Source organism: Sorex fumeus, unplaced genomic scaffold, assembly GCF_029834395.1.
Source record: "Sorex fumeus unplaced genomic scaffold, SorFum_2.1 ptg000063l, whole genome shotgun sequence".
NCBI lineage: Eukaryota > Metazoa > Chordata > Mammalia > Eulipotyphla > Soricidae > Sorex > Sorex fumeus.
This window is the reverse complement of record NW_026606120.1, coordinates 35,935,827-35,952,642: the sequence shown is the minus strand read 5'-3', so window position 1 is coordinate 35,952,642 and position 16,816 is coordinate 35,935,827. Positions and strand designations below refer to the sequence as shown.

The window sequence follows — 16,816 nt, the reverse complement described above, 5'->3', positions numbered from 1 at the left end:
TTGAAGGTTTAGGAACAACTTTTACAGGGACACGTGGTTTCGCTTCTCTGTAGTGGATAATTTGGTATATGCATAGTGTTTTAAATCATCAGAGTGGCCTTGAGCACGAGGTGTAGCGCACATGCCAACAGGCATTTGCCCACCGCCCAAGTCTCTGGCATCCCGTGCATTGAGGACCACCAGCAGCTCTGCTGTCTCTGACCTGTTCAGGTGCAGGGCAGTCAGGTGTGTACACGCAACCTCTGGGGAGGATGCACAAGCCAAGCAGGAAGCACGGCCTCCGCTGAGGGAGCACCCCAGCACACCTGGCCCTGAGCACCGGGCCAGCCCTGGACCTAAGAGGCACACGCGGGCAAGCCTACCGCATCTGGCCCCAACCACAGCATCCATGACAAACAGGTGCACCAAGAGGAGGGAACTTAAGAAAAAAATTAAAAAATAAATCATTGGGCCAGAGAGATTCCACATGTGAGGCCTTGCACACGGCTGGCTCAGCTTGATCCAGCACCATGTATGGCCCACTGGGCCCTGCCAAGAGTGACCCCTGAGCACAGAGCCAGGAGGATGCCCAGGGCACCGCTGGGAGTGACAAGTCCCCCAAATAATGTTAAAATTAAAGATTTTAAAAAACTACTAAACTTCTTTTGAAAAACGGAGGAATAATGTTCAGTTCCACCAGCAGTGCAGATGTGTTCCCCCGCACCCTTTCCAATGTCTGGTATGGACACTCTCTCAGTATGTTTGACAAGGGCTCAATGCTCCAGGGTGAGATTTAATTAAATTAAATTTTAAAAATAAATATAAAATGCCTGACATACATTCTAGGGGCCAGAGAGATAGCCCAGAGTTTTAGGATCCTGCCTTGCATGAGACAGACCCAAGTTGATTCCCCTGCACCGGATATGTGAGTACATGAGACTCAGCAGGAGTGATCCCTGAGCACAGGCCAACTAGGCCTGAACAGCAGTGGACGTGGCCCCCAAGCCATAAATAATAAGTGACACAGACATACATAAGTACATAAGACGTTTACCATACTGGTGCATCTCTTGTCTTCCCCTATTCTGTCCGGGGAGAAGGTAGACATGAAATGACCACCGCAGGAAAGGCAGGACAAAGCGGGAAAAGACACACATTCCAGGGCCTCCGAATTGCTTCGGTCAAGAGAGAAAAACTACGTGAGCCAGAGTCCGGAGATAAGCCTGGTCCCTGGATAGTGTAAAGGCTTTGGGACCTACAAGGGAAAGTGGGGGGTGGAGCGACCCCAGTCACTGCCAGTAGAACCGTATCCCGCCTGCTCCAGTCAGAGAAGATAGTGGGGGGTCTCTCATTCTCTCATGCAGGAGGCTCCCAGGAGCTGTGGAACCGAGGGAAGTTTCCACGCTGAGGCCACAAGACGGGGGAAATGACAACTGGTCCTGCCCAGCCCAGAGGGAAATGTGTCAACATTGCAATTTCAGTTTGTACTTGGACAGAGGGAAATATCTGTCTGTCTGTCTCTCTCTCTCCCCCCCCTTCTCTCTGTCTCTCCCTCCCTCTCTGTGTCTCTCTGTCTCTGTCTCTCTGTCTCTCCCTCCCTCTCTGTGTCTCTCTGTCTCTGTCTCTCTGTCTCTCCCTCCCTCTCTGTGTCTCTCTGTCTCTGTCTCTCTGTCTCTCCCTCCCTCTCTGTGTCTCTGTCTCTGTCTCTGTCTCTGTCTCTCTCTCTCTCTCTCACACACACACACACACACGTTAATATTCGCCTTCAATAAAAGAGTGTCAGCATTCCAATAGAGAGAGTGAGGAGGGTCTGGCCGAGTTGGCAGCAGCAGACAGTCCTCTAGACAGAGCCAAAGGTCACCAGTGAGGCCAGAGAGACCCCTGGCCCCACACAGTCCACAGCACTGGGCACTGGGCAGGGAGGGGAGTACCTGTGGCTGCAGGGAAGAACACGCCAAAGACAGTGAAGAAAGACTCCCCAGGGCTGTAGTGGGGCAGGGTGTTGTTCCACAGCAGCTCCGGGGAGTAGCCGACGAAGCCATGCCCTGGAAAACACAAGGAGAGCAGAGTGAGTCAGGTGGTGACCACAGACCCACCCCCCAAGCTCTGCTTCTTCACTGAGGCACGCCCCCACAGGGCTGTGCAGTTGGACGTGCGGTACATGACAACTGTCCAACAGTAGATGTCTGGACGCACTGGACCACCCATGGGTTCAGAATCAACTGCATCCGGAATCTGCGGTGTGTGGGGCCACACTCGGGGGACAGGACATATGCACGAAATCCCTGGGCTAGATTACAGTCCTGTGTTACGAACTCCAAATATTAAAGGGGGTGTGTATATGTCTGTGTGTGTGTGAGAGAGAGAGAGAGAGAGAGAGAGACAGAGACAGAGACAGAGACAGAGACAGAGACAGAAACAGAAACAGAGAGACAGACAGACAGATTTCCCTTCCCAAGTACAGATAGAAGTAGATGCAATAAAGAACAAAACTTCCCTTTGAGAAGACAGGCGTCCCGGCCCCTCCTTTTGTTTCCTTGTAGACCCACCATGCTGAAACCTTCAGTGAGCATGCATTTATAAATTTTCTTTTATTGACAAAATTGGTTGCTTCCCCGTACAAACACCTTCCCTTAGCTAGAGAGTAAAGCTGAAGCTTCTTCAGATGGTCACTGATGCTCTGCACAGCCAGGCAACCGCCCCACTTCCTCCTCCCCGGCACCCGGACGACCCTCCCAGGACCTGGAGTAGCCCTGCCCCTCCAGAGCGCCTGTCTCCAGCCTTCAGCATGACAGTGGCGCTGCCCTAGGCTCCCATCCTGCTCCCTAGCCCCCAACCCTTCTCGTCACGCCCACACAGAGGGTCCCAGCCTAGACACGTGGCGAGAAATCCAGTCTTAAGGGCCTCTAGCCAGCTCCGCGGTCCGCGCCCAAGCAGGCCTCCACTCTGGCCCCGAGGAGAATCGCTTCCTACATCTCTCTGCCACGCTCAGCTGGTTTGTTCACAGGCCACTTGGCAGCAAGAACAGCTCAGAACTGATTTCCTCAAAGCACATCAAACACTTGGTGCCTGGGCCAAACACCTGACGAAGCTTCAGGCCCTTGGCTTCTCTGTCACAGGAGGTCACTTTGAACAGCACCTAAGGGACCCAGCAGGATTCCTGGGGGCCGACAAAGCAACGTTCTCGGGCTCGGGGAACTCCCAGGCTCTGGGCCAGCTCTGGAAGCTCATCTCCGAGGGTGGGTTGGCATGCCTCTGGGGCTTTGGGTCAGGGTCTCTGGCGTGGTCTTCCACCTCCCGCCCCGCCCCACCCAGCCTGCTCCCGAGTCCAGTTCTACTGCCAGCACGTCTGTCTCACAGCTTCCAAAACTTATCACTTCAGAGGAAAAATATGCTGTGAAAAAAATAACAGAATGAAAGTCCAGTGAAGCCCAGGGACCCATGGGAGCCTGCTGGGACTGAAGCCCGTGTAATGACTTTCTTTCGCTGGAACACAGACTCTGCTGGGATATTAAGTCGCCAACAGGATGCAACATTTCGGGGTGGTTTGGTGGCAGGCAGCTGGTCCTGGTCCAGCCAGCCTCACAGCGATAGGCATTCGTGTCTCTGCGGGCCCAGCCCACTGAAGCAGGACTGAGGCAGGGGCTGCACACACCTGGGCACAGCTGGGCCACTGGGCAGGACATAAGTGCCTGCCCACAGCTCTGCCCAGGCGGGGTGCAGATCAGCTGCAAGGCCTGAGGGGCCTCTTCCTGGTCAGCCGAAAGGGTCAGAGGGACATAAGGTCCTGTGGGTGAGTCATGGGGAAGTTTCCATCCCTCCATCCCACCGAGAGGCACCTCCGGCTGGGAGTGAGTCACTGCCCCCTCACAGCAGCGCCCGCCCCAGGCTGCCGGCCCGCGCCTCCGCCTCCGCCCAAGGCCTGTCTGGGTCTTTCTCCAGAAACTATTTTTTTCTTTGAAAAGAACATTTATGGGCAAAGGTGTGGCTCCGTGCTTTGCTTCTAAGAATGCACAATGGAACACGGGAAGGCCTGGCACTGGGGGGCTGGAGTACTTTACACTCTTAGAAAGTGCTTTCATTTGGGCCGCTTGGCAGCAAGCGGGGTGGGGATCAAACTCAGGTTGGCCTTAGAATCTTAGAAAGCAATTTTGTAAAGGACGGTCAGAGAGTGGATGCTCTAGTGGGGGTGTGGTGTTGGGGTGGTGTATGCATGAAGTCATTTCACAGACAACACTGTGAACCAGGGGGGCTGCGAAAAAAAAAAAATATATATATATATATAAACATAGATACTATGTGGGGCCGGAGCGATAGCATAGCAGGTAGGGCATTTGCTTTGCACGTGGCCAACCTGGGTTCAATTCCTCTCAACGGGAGGACAGTGCTACAGTGCTACATACTGTGTGTGTGTGTGTGTGTGTGTGTGTGTGTGTGTGTGTGTTAAAACAAAAGACAATCACTGAAAACTGCCCATGTTATAGATAGGACTTGCTAAGAAACCTGTGTGTCATTTAGAGGGTACATACCAAAGGTAGGTTTCAATCCATACATGAAAGAGGGCCAGAGGGACAAAGCCAAACACTGAGTTGTACGCATATTGCAATTATGGGTGACTTCTTTCTTCTTTCCTTTTCACCAATTTTCCTCTTGTCTTTGATGAAAATAATAGACTTTCTCCAAAACAATATCTTATAGAAGCACAAAATAAAAACAGCCTATGGAGGGAAAGCCCACCTCCTCCAGCAGTTTTTCTAGAAGGAAATCTTTTGCTCGAGCGGGCCCAGTAACGTCTCCATTGGAGACTTTGTTGTTACTGTGTCTGGCATATCGAATACTCTCGGTAGCTTGCCGGGCTCTCCGAGAGGGGCGGAGGAATCGAACTCGGGTCGGCCATGTTGGCCGCTTGTAAGGCGAATGCCCTACCCGCTGTGCTATAATTTTTTTTTCCATTTTTAGTCATTGTACTTCTCAAACGATTCAAATAGTTTGTGTGAAAAGCACAAGATGAAGAAAATTTTTAAAAGACCAACAGAAGGGTGGGAGGGGGCGGGGAGGGGGCACAAAGGAGACAAGCCTGAACCAGGTAGGGCCCCTCCGGGCACAGCCCGTGGCCACACAGAGGGCCATCTGGAGCCTCCTGACCACACCTACTCAAGCAGGGGCGCCCTGGGTGCCCCCTTACAGGTGCCCTGCCCGAGGCACAGGCGGCCTCCTCTCCTCTGCCCTCCCCCGCTCCCACCCACTTGCAGAGGCCTGACCACCCCCCAGATGCCTGGTCCCAGCAGCCAGCAGCCCTGGCTCAGAGCGGGCACCCACATTGGGCACTGCTGCTCCTGCCTGGCGCGGGCTTACCGGGCCGGTGCAGGTGGAGGCCAGCCGGGCAGGCTCAGGACAAGGGGAGAGAGTGGCCGCCCACCCTCCTCTCCCAGGGGGTCCCAGTGGCTGCCCTCTGACACGAACAGAGGGTCTCCTCCCTCCCCACACATCCTGCTGGGATGCCAGGGTGAGCTCCCTCTGCCCACAGACACCATGTTCTGCTTGCCGCCGAGGGTCCCAGACCAGAGGGGCCTTGCTGGGGCACCGCGCCTTTCCCTGGCACCCACCTCTGCACCCCAGCACCACCGCACCCTGCCTGGAGAGTCTGTCCCTGACAGGGCCTAGGTGCCCCAGGACCCACACTGCGGGCCTGCAGATGGGGGAGGCATCTCTGCAGGAGCAGGGACACGACCCCAGGACACTGGAGCCTGCAGAACACAGGGTGCGGCGAGGAGCGCTTCCGGGTCCAGGTCCAGAGGAGCAGGACCCTGTCCAGACACCGGCTGAGAACTGCCTGCCTCCATCCGCCTCCTCCTGGGGCCCCAGGCCCAGCTCGCCACCCCCTCCACCTCCCGCTCATGCCCACCAACTGTGTCCTGCTCTGCCTCCACTGTGGGGGTGAGTGAGGCGCCGAGGGCCGAGGGGCCATACTCTGAGGGCCTGGATGGACGGCGCAAATTCCATCTTCTCCCTCACCCTGAGTGACCTCTCTACTGGGCAGCCTGGGAGCTGCCAGGAGGGTGGGAGTGGGAGAGGACAGTCACACAGTGAGTTTTGCGTCTGTGGACCGAAAGGGAGCTATGGGGAGCAGCAGCCAAAACGAAGCAGAGCCGAGGCTTAGAGTGGGCTTCTGTCCGGGGCCTGTAGAGGGACACAAGCTTCCATGCACCTTGTGGGTACAGGCCACAGGGTGAGCAAGAGCGGTTGCGGGGTGGCCGGCGCCCTCTGCCCAGCAGCCTGACTGAGCCTGGGGTGAGCCCGGCGGGAAGGGCTTCCGGCACTGGCTTTCTTCTCCACGGCCCCCACCCGCAGACGCCCTTTCCTGGGAACGACAATGGGAGCGGCTGGGGCCAGGAATAGACAGAGGAGGAAGTGGGGTGGGTCGCTGGGATGCAGGAAGAGCAGCTCCCCTCACAGGCAGGAGGAAAGGAGAGGCCAACTTCTGGGAAGGCACGCCCGAAGCATGGGGCAGGGCGGGGGGCGCAGGACCCCTGAAGGAGGAAGTGCAGGGGGGGTGCACTGGGAGCCAAGCATCTGCCCTACTGGGGCTGGGTGGGGGGAGACACATTGGCTTGGAATCCAGAAGGTGCACATACATACACTCACAGGCACACACACACACATGCACACACACGCACACATGACACATACACACATACACTCACAGACACACACACATGCACGCACACACACGCATGAGCACACAAACACACACGCATGCGCGCACACATGCATACACACACACACACACACACACACACACACGCCTCCACGACTCCCCGACCACTCTGGGCCCCGTGCGTGTGAGCACAGTCACAGCCTGGCAGGTGGCAGCTGCTGCTTGGGGGTCAGTGAGTGGCAGTGAGGAGTGTCCAGGCCCCAGCCTGCTCCTGAGGAAGAGGGCTGCACCCTCAAATGAACTCAGAGACCAGGATTAGGGGCCTGAGGCTGGTCTCCCTGGCGTGGCACGTGGCCCCAAACTCTGTGGAGCGGAGGGAGACCCTCCAGAGGAGTAGGGCGGCCCTGCGCTCCTCAGCAGCTCGGTCCTCAGGAGAAGGTCTGTGACCCAAGGTCATCGCAGACTCGAGAGGGCATGAGACAGTAGGGAGGACTCGGGCACATGGTAGTGGAGTGCCACGGCCTTCCTACACCCAAACCAAACCAGGAGAGCCACTGTAACCACATGACCTGGGCCACCTGAAGAGAGCGGCAGAGACAGACAGAGACAGATAGAGACAGAGAGACAAAGACAGACAGAGACAGAGGAGACATAGAGAGACAGATATAGACAGAGACAGAAACAGACAGAGACAGTGGCAGAGACAGAGACAGAGACACTGGCAGAAACAGAGGCAGAGACACTGGCAGAGACAGAGGCAGAGACAGAGGCACTGGCAAGAGACAAAGACACTGGCAGAGACAGAGGCAGAGGATGGAGCCGGGCCTTGCATGTGGCTGAGCCAGACTTAATCCCCAGCACCACACATGGTCCTCTCAGCCTCACCAGGAGTGATCCCTGAGTACAGAGCCAGGAGTCAGCCTGAGAAGGCCTGGGTATGTACCACCGCCTCCCCCACCCCCCGCAAAAAAATAAAGGAAAAAGAAATTTCTGGTCTTTTTAATCTGGAATGGGGCTGGAGCAATAGCACAGTGGTAGGGTGCCTTGCACGCAACCGGCCCAGGTTCGATTCCTCCGTCCCTCTCCGAGAGCCCGGCAAGCTACCGAGAGTATCCTGCCCACATGGCAGAGCCTAGCAAGCTCCCATGGCGTATTCAATATGCCAAAAACAGTAACAATGAGTCTCACAATGGAGACGTTACTGGTGCCCACTCGAGCAAATCAATGAACAAGAACGGGAGGGCAGTGCTACAGTGCTACTAATCTGAAATGACCCTAGTCTCTGTATTTCTAACGCAGACCCAGGTGGCCCAGATCAGATTGCTCCCGACTCTGTGCTGTGTTGCCCTGAGGTCCCTCCCAGGGGGGTGCAGGCACACTCACCACCCCCACACACTGCCAAACCAGGCCCCTTGCCTCAGGAGTCCCTCCACTGCCAACAGCTGCCCAGCTGGAAGTTGAAACAGCCCTGGTGATCTCCAAGGGCGATGTGGAATCCCTGACTTCGAATTTCCAGAACCGTGAGTCTGCCTTTCTCCATGGGGTCCACACGATGTGGACACGCTCGCCAGCACAGGGCACGATGGGTGTCAACAAAGCCTTGAGGAATTACAAGCCATGCCACGAGGTAATGAGAGGGTGGTGACGGGTGCCCCCCACACACCAGGAATGAGTGAGCAGGCCCAGACCCTCACTCTCTGCCCCTTCCCTCCAGCCTTCTTCCCCATGGCTGGGCCATGCCGGAAGTTGAATGCATTTGGTGGTGAGACCCTCACCCATGGTTCAGTGCTGTGGAGATGCATATTTGGCTCCAGAGCGTGTCAAAACTGTGTCTCTTCTCTTTACCGTGGAAATTTAGAAGTCTGGGGTTAGGAAAAGCTAAAACAAACAGGCCTGAAGCTGCAATGTGGACGGGACGCTGTCCCACTGCCCCATGGCTCTGGCTGGCCCAAAGCAGGACCCTGAGAACACGCTTGTTCTAGTAAGGATCCAGGCCATGAGGCTGTGCAGCTGAGCCCACGTGGCTGCTCGGCCCCTCGTCACTCTAGGGAAAGACACCCCGTCTCTGCCATTTTCTGCACATGCAATAGAAGTTCTTTGTGTCGTGCTGTTCTGCTTCGTGAATATATACGAATTTCCAGTAAAACGACTAGAATATGCATAAGCTGTTAGTCACTCTGCGGCTGTTGGGCTGGAACCAGACCCCTGGCCCTGGCCCTGAGCGGTCCTCCAGGCCATCCTCCCTCAGCTGTCCCGCTGCCCATAAAGCACCTTTTCTATCTACATTGACGTGATCACATACTTTCGTCATGGTTCCGGTAGGCTCAACTCATGCCAGGTAGTGCCCAGGGACAGAGTTCAAGGCTCATGCCAGCAAGGCAGGGAGCTCCAAGAACTGGACCACTGGAACACCGAAGGAAACAGGGCTCAGAGATGGAAATCAACTTGAAAGACCCAGCGAGCTGAGAGTGGACCAGCCCTCCGCATCTGAAGTCCAGTGTGCCAGGCCACCCACTGGGCTCAGAGGAGTCTTGGTGACACAGGGGAAGTGCGGGATGGCATCTGCACTAGAATGGAGTGGGCTGAAGGAGTCTGCAGTGTACAGATGGGAACTGGAGATGAAGGAAGCAGTTAAAAGTGGATGGGGTCCCCTCCCTTCCTGGCACCCCTCAGAGCACTGGGCAGGAAGCAGGAGTCTCCTGAGCAGTCCCTCCTCCGGCCGAGGGGAGGATGTGAACAGGGCACTCTCTGCCACCCCACCCATGAGCACACGCAGAGGGCAGTCTGGAGGGGCCCGGCCCTGGGGATGGCCTCCACCAGCCAGGACCACAAGCTGCAGGGAAACAGCCCAAACGAAGTCCCCAGGGCCGGGCACAGCCCAAATCGAAGGGTGTCAGGGTAATTTGGGAGGGTGGAGCTGGAATCTTCCCGTAACCGACAGGCACTTGCCAAACCCTTGCCATGTTAGGGAGTCCCAGTTTCCTCCTGAACAAAAGAGGATGAACTTTTTCCTGACCGAAAACTATTTCTAATAGCTAAGGAATCCTCACCTACTGATGGGGCTTAGGTTTTTGTTTTGTTTTGGTCATTTTTTTTCTCTTTCATTAAGACTCTGTGAATCATGAAGCATTTTATGACTTAATTTCAGGTGTACAATGTTCCAGCATCAACAATCCCTCCAGAAGTGTCCACGCCCCTCTGCCAGTGTCCCCAGTTTCCCAAAGGCTCAGTGAAAAGCCCCACGGGGCTTGGTAAGGAGCATGTTGCCTGAGGGTCAGCCCGGAGGCACTGGGAGAAGCGGCAGGCCTTATCTCATTTCTGGGAGGGGCTGCTCTCCGCCAGGGTGAGGAGCTGTTGGCACAGGAAGTCCCCGCCCAGGCTGGCCGCCTCCCTCTTGCTCCTTCTGGCTGTCCCTGCCTCGGGATTCCTAGTTCCCACTAGACTAAGATGCAGAACCCCCCGGAGACCTCAATAATCCTAGGCCCCTGGTGGCTCTCCCGAGCAGCTGAGCCAGGGGTCACTGCCCGGGCCCCCGTCTTGCCTGGACACTGTCTCCCGGCAGGCTGCAGAGAAGTGGGTGAGAGGTCAGAGATCCAAAGCAGGTCACAGCAGCCTCCTGCCAGCCTCCTGCCCAGCACAAGCTGAAAGAATCTAAACTCCCAGGCCCTCAGCTCTGCAGCCCTGGGCAGCAACCCCCATTCAAGCCCTGCCTAGAGCTGCCCCCAGTGCAGAGGGTTCCGTATCACGAAACGTGTGGATGCTAGCACCACATGGCAGCCAGCTAATCAGCCTCGAATCTACGTCCCAGATGGGAAAACTAAGGGCAGAGAAGGAAGGAACCCGGCACCACGCAGTCCCACAAGAACCCGTGTGGGCCCAGAGAGACAGTACAGCTAGGAGGGCGTTGGCCTAGGGTTAGTTCCCAGAACCCCATACGCCCCCCCCCCCAACCCCAGCACAAGCAGAAAGTGATTGACCTCTCAGCCAGAGCCAGGAGTACATCTTGAGCACTGCTGGATGAGCCCAAAACCAACAAGCCATCGGGACAATCCAAGGGCCTATCAATAGATGATCGAAAAGTGACTTCTCCCCGGAATGGAAATCAACCACAAAAGGCAATATGATATTGATACCTGTTAGCACACGGGCAAACCTCCAACATATCAAGGGCACCAAGGGGAGTTACTGCATTTCTCCACTCACAGATCAGTTACTCTCACATAAAACGTGTAAAACAGGCACAGGGGGGTTCAGTGAGTGCTGTTGGGCCGGGCACATTTGAAATAGTAAAAATGCTGAATTTTAAGTTCTGGGTTTATTTACCATAACAATAGAAGAAATTACGGAAGCAATTTCATTTCTGAGTGCCCCAGCCCTCTCCTGTCTGAACCCTGATGTCCCGCGAGGCTCACAGAGGCCAAAGGGCGTCCCCTGGCAGAGGACACGGTTAGCAAAGCCCAGGGTCAGGAGGACCTGGCGTGGATGACAGGCTCGCCCTGCTGCCCGCCGCCCAGCCCTCCCCCGCAGCTCCTGGCTGGGTCCCCAAGTCGGGCACTGTGGGAGAGGAGGCACCACACAGCCCTGCCATCTCCCAGAGATGGTGCCCGGGGCCCCCAGGGCTCCTCTGTGGGACCCAGTCTTCCTGGGTGCCCTTAACAAGCGTTCGACAAGAGAGCAAGGTGCATCAGGGTTACGGGTGGGTTCCTTCCTCCTTTGGCGCCCCCCTCCTGGGACGATGCTGGGCGTGAGGTGTTCTGTCGAGAACACTGGCAACCCACACCTGCGGGCGACACGTTTGTCAGCAAGGCGGGAGTTCTGGTGGCCTGGCCAAGGCGAGTGGCAGCCACACTCCCCCCAGAACTGGCTAGAACGACAGGGTCTCAGTTCCGCCCTCTCCTGCCACTGCCCGCTGAGCAGAAGGGGCCTCAACCCCAAGGATAACTGCATAACGCAGGGTCCCCGGGACCTACAGGCTAAGAGGGGCAATGCAGAGAGTCACGACCTGAGTCCTCACGGGACAGCTGTGACACACGGCCGTATACGCCTGGTACCTTCCACCCTCTACCAGCCTTCCTGAAGTAGCCGTACTTCAGGAAGTAGCCGGCACTCAGCGTTTCACCACCCCAGGGCAGGGGGGCAGCTCAGGTCCACAGCAGGAAACAGCCTCCCACCGCTGTGAGGCAGCCCAAGGTGCAGGGACAGAGGAGGGGCCCCGGCCCTCAGTGCTCACTCCACTTCTGTGGAAATCCAGTGGACTGCAAGGTGGAGGGAGGCACTACCCTGCAGGAGGAAATGCCCTCACTGCACAGTGCCCAGAGCAAGTGAGACCTCAGGTCACGGGGCATCAGCCCTGAGAGGAGGGAACTGCCAGCGCTGCCCTGGGCCTGAGCCCTGTTAGCTGAAAGCTCTCTGCTCTGCCCTGATGTCAGAACAAGCAAGTAAAAGCCGAGGAAAATGGGGGTGGGGGGTGCAGGAACTGAGGGCTCCAGCCGGTTACTCTTTCTTCAGCAGAGCCAAATGAGAACAAAAGATGAGTGCCTGCCTCAGAGAGCCTCCCCCCTGGGCCAGGAGGTTCAGGACGGGCAGCGCCTGATACTCTCCCCCTCCCAGAGAACCAGAAATGCACAACCAGGGGATTCCAAGAAAAGCCACCGAAATGAAACAGAGGTGGGACCTATAAAAGATTGTGCTCAGCTTCCTGTTTCGGTGTGTGAGAGGACAACAAACGGAGGGAATGGATGGAGGATGGAGAGCAAGGGGGGTCAGAGGAGAAGAGAGGGGAAGGAGCCGAGCAGAACCTGGAGACAGGCCTGAAAGGAGAAAGGATGAAGTGGAGGCCAGGGCTGGGGCTCTTGCCTTGCAAGTGTTAGTCGCCACCACCACCACACACACACACACACACACACACACACACACACACACACATACACACTCCCACCCCCACCCCCCATCCCTCAGGAAGGAAGGAAGGAAGGAGGGAGGAAGGGAGGGAGGGAGGGGGAGAGGAGGAGAGGGAGGGAGGGAGGGAGGGGAAACAGTAAAATTTGATGAATGCTGGAGAGCACCATTTCTGTTCGCTTAGCAAAAATTCAGAAATCATTAGTGCCTTGAAAAATAAGACGAAGATTGTAAGCATGAAACGCTATCAGTAATAGTATTATAAATCAATGTGCTTCAAATAAAAATACAAAATACTTTCTAAAAGATGAGTTGGATATTTAATGAGTCTTTGTTTATATTTCTTGCCCCTTCTAATCCTTAGAAATTCCTCTAGTCAAATCATTCCCCCACTAAGGTCTAAGATGCTTTGAGAATCTGGCAGAAGTCCTAGGCCCTTTCCCAGAAAAATGTTCTTATTCATGTAAGAGTCTACATGCAATTTCAGGGGCCCGTGAAGTCTAAATTAAAAACTATTCTAGAAGATCCATGCTAGGTAGGAAACCCACAATGCTGAGCAAAAGTGACCCAAGTCTCAGAAAAACCCGAGGGGAGGGGCCTACAAGCCTCCTGCCTGCAGGCCCTGAGTGCCTCAGGGAAGCTGTGATGGGGTTGGGGGGGGAGAGCGCTTCTGTCTCACCTGTGGCGACAGCAAGGGCCAGTTGGCTATGGTGCGGTCCAGGCCTCTTCCCGCCCGGCAGCAGTGTCTGCACTCTCCCGGCTCCCCTTGGAGTTACAGATCAGTGGGAGCCGTGTTTTATCTTTAGTTTTAGTTTCTGTTCGGGTTGGTATGGCGGCCAGGGCACTAGCTACAAGGACTAGCTCCATGCTTAGGGCACTGTGTGATGCCAGGGGGGCTAGCTACTCCTGGCGGTGCTTAGGGGACTGTGTGACTCTGGGGACTGACCCTCTGGCTCACACATGGAAGGCGAGCACTCTCCTCTGAGTGGGTTTATCCCCAGCCTCAGCGAAGTGACCAAACCCTAAATCTGTCTGTGCATAAGAATCACCATTATGCTGGTTCAAAATACACATCGTGGGGCTGGAGCAATAGCACAGCGGGTAGGGCATTTGCCTTGCACGCAGCCGACCCAGGTTCAATTCCCAGCATCCCATATGGTCTCCTGAGCACTGCCAGGGGTAATTCCTGAGTGCAGAGCCAGGAGTAACCCCTGTGCATCGCCAGGTGTAACCCAAAAAGCACACACACAAAAAAAAATAAAAATACACATCGCTAGTTCAAACTCCGAGAGTCTGAACTTGGTGTGGTGGTGGTGGTGTGTGTGTGTGTGTGTGTGTGTGTGTGTGTGTGTGTGTATGATTTGGGCTTTTGTCCATTTGTGTCTCACCTAGTGGTGCGTGGGGGCTACTCTCAGCTCCCTGCTGGGGCTGGGGGCCCCTCCCAGCAGGACAGGACTCAGGGGCTCCACATGCAACGCTGTGCTCCAACCCTTTGAAGGGTTCCCTGGCGTCTGTCTTTTAAATAGGTGTGACCCCCATTAATGCCGGGGGAGCATGGTCCTGAGGTCGGGCCTGGACCTGAGGAACCAGGCCCCATCCCTGTAGCAGCCCTCCGGGCCCAGGTCACAGAGAACCAAACACAGATCCTGGCTGTGCCCTGGGCCCATGTCCAGTGTGGTGTGGTGTAGGCCGGCCCCGGGTGAAGCCACACTGCGCCGCTCGAGGGGCTGTGTCTCTGCTGGTCCCCGCTGCCATCCTCTACACCAGGGCCGGGGCTTGGCATAAGTGTTGGAGGATGGCGGGAAAACTGGCCCACTGTGTGAGGAAGGTTACCTTCCTGGAGCCAAAGGGCAATCCACGCAGGCCTAGACAGCCCACTGCCAAGCAGAGAGTCAACTGGAAGACGATGCCTGGCCCGGGGCCACCAGGCCCTCTGAGGGGGCATGGAGATGGAGAGCTATGTGGTTTCAGTGTCACAAGTGCCAAGCCTCCATGCTTGGGACAGCCAGGTGTGGGACCTTACCTGCTGATGGCACCCACAGAGCAAGAGTACTTTGGTCAGGACACCACACCAATATTACACTGTTTTTTTAAGTTAAAAAAAACTCAAGTGCGGGGCCAATAGGGAGACTCGGGCGAGGCAAATGCTTGCCACAGTGTCCTGTGTGATTCTCAGCACCACGTGGTCCTGAGCATCTCCGGGGTGCCGAGTGGGCTTGAGCACAGGTGGGCTGGGTACCCCAGCATCTCACAGGCTGAGCACTATTGCTCCCTTGTACCCTCACGTTAAACCTCTGGAGGGGCTGAACAAGAATTGCTTGGAGAAGCCCAGGGGCTTCCTGAACACAGCTGGGGAGGTGCCCCTCACCCCCCCAAGAAAGAAATAAGGTGACCTTAAATTTCTCCAGCACACATTGAACACAACACATATTGCCAGGGATGTTCTTTTTCCTCCCCTCCTCTCTCTCCTCCTCTCCCCGCAGACACAGTGGGAGGAGGGGGCCTGCAGCTGCCCTGGAGAGCTCCAGACTGGAGCCCGCTCTCCCTGTGCCCTGGAGCACTGCACAAATATTATCATTTTCTGGCTGTGCAGTGACATGGAAATGGTCGAGAGGCCCTAGGTCAGGTATAAGAGAAACTTATGAAGGACTGAGACGGCTGGCCAAGAGGAGACTGACTGAGACGAGGGCTGTGTGTTTACTGACTTTCCGATGAGGCAGAGTGTCTAGGCGGAGCAGAGTGGAAGCCCCTGCGTGCCCGAGCAGGCCTGAGAGGGGCATGGTGGGTGCGAGTAAAGGCTGCTCAGGCCCCGCAGGGGTTGGGGCCAGCCACGACTCCCCACAGACGGCCCCTCGTCTGTCTGGATTCCCCGTGATAGAGTGCTCTCAGGGATCCCTATTAATTGATTCTTCCTCATTTGAGGATTTTTGAGTTCGGTTTTTTTTTTTTAAATTTTGATCTCCTGGGATTTGATGCCTCATGGATGCTCATGGAATGATTTTGTCCACCTGAGAATTTGGTACATTATCTTAAAATGCACAATGGTTCCTTCAAGTCGGGGAAACGAGGTTTCCCGCCTCACCCCTCCCTCGGCAGAGTTCTTTGGCCTTCTTCGGCCTGTGCCACGGGGGCACCCGTCCTGCCCCGGGTCCACAGTGGTGGTGACCGGGAGAGGGACTGCGGTTTCCTTCTACTGAAAGAGCCGTGTCCTTTCTCCACTGTGGCCAGGAGCGGCCACGGCCCAGGGCTCACAAACACTGCTCCAGGAGGGACCTCTTGTGCAGATGAGGGCACTGACAGGTGAGGATTGGGGGAGGCAGTGGTCCAGCCCTGTGGAAACTTCCAGGGCCCCTCCCTGACCCAGCCCCCTCCGCCAGGGCTGTCCTCCCAGCAGGAACATCGCTGTAGGGGACTGTGGTACCACTGATGGGGGCATCACCTTTAAACACCGATTTACAGGGTTTCCATTATACAGGTGTTTCAAGCACTTAGTGTTCCCACACCGTCAGTGTGACCTTCCCACCACGAACCCCAGGTTCCCTCCAGTCCCAGCCAGGGCTTCCTCAGAGCCACCAGTAGTTGGAAGAGGCAACAAGTAGTTTTCCTTCCATTTTAAATAACATTCAAGAACAACAGAGACACAGACATAGACTTTGTTGGGCTGCCGTTAGCTTTCCCCAGGCCGTAACTTAGTTTCTTCGTTACTTTAGAGACTTAAGAACACATCATGCGAATGCCCTGCCACAGAGGTGGGGTGGGATGGGGGGGATGGGAGGTGGGAGGGATCCTGGGATCAGTGGTGGTGGAGAATGGGCACTGGTGGAGGGATGGGTACTCGATCATTGTATAACTGAAACCCAAGCACAAAAATTTGTAAGTCTACAACCCTACCTCATGGTGTTTCACTAATAAAAATTTAAAAAAAAACACATCATGCAAAACTATTCATAAAGTGACTCCTTATATATAGAGTACCTGAATAGACCCATTCACATCAAGGAAATTGAAACTGTAATCAAAAGTCTTCCCAAAAACAAAAGCCCAGGCCCAGATGGATTTACTAGCGAATTTTTCCAAACATTTAAAGAGGACCTATTGCCAATTCTTCTCAAGCTTTTCCAGGAAATTGAAAAAACAGAAACTCTCCCAAACAGCTTCTATGAAGCCCATATCTCTCTAATACCAAAAGGAAACAAAGACACCACAAGAAAAGAAAACTACAGGCCAATATCCCTGATGAACACGGATGCGAAGATTCTCAACAAAATACTAGCCAATAGA

The 16,816-nt window shown here is 55.4% G+C and overlaps 1 protein-coding gene across 1 annotated transcript in view; it reads right to left on the bottom strand.

Annotated features, from left to right (window-relative positions):
- Positions 1-16,816, bottom strand: part of SLC12A8 (solute carrier family 12 member 8) — a 142,263-nt gene that overhangs the window by 61,525 nt on the left and 63,922 nt on the right. Inside the window, exon 7 of the mRNA XM_056126484.1 lies at positions 1,911-2,024. Coding sequence (XP_055982459.1) covers positions 1,911-2,024 — 114 coding nt within the window. The remainder of the gene's footprint in view (positions 1-1,910; positions 2,025-16,816) is intronic.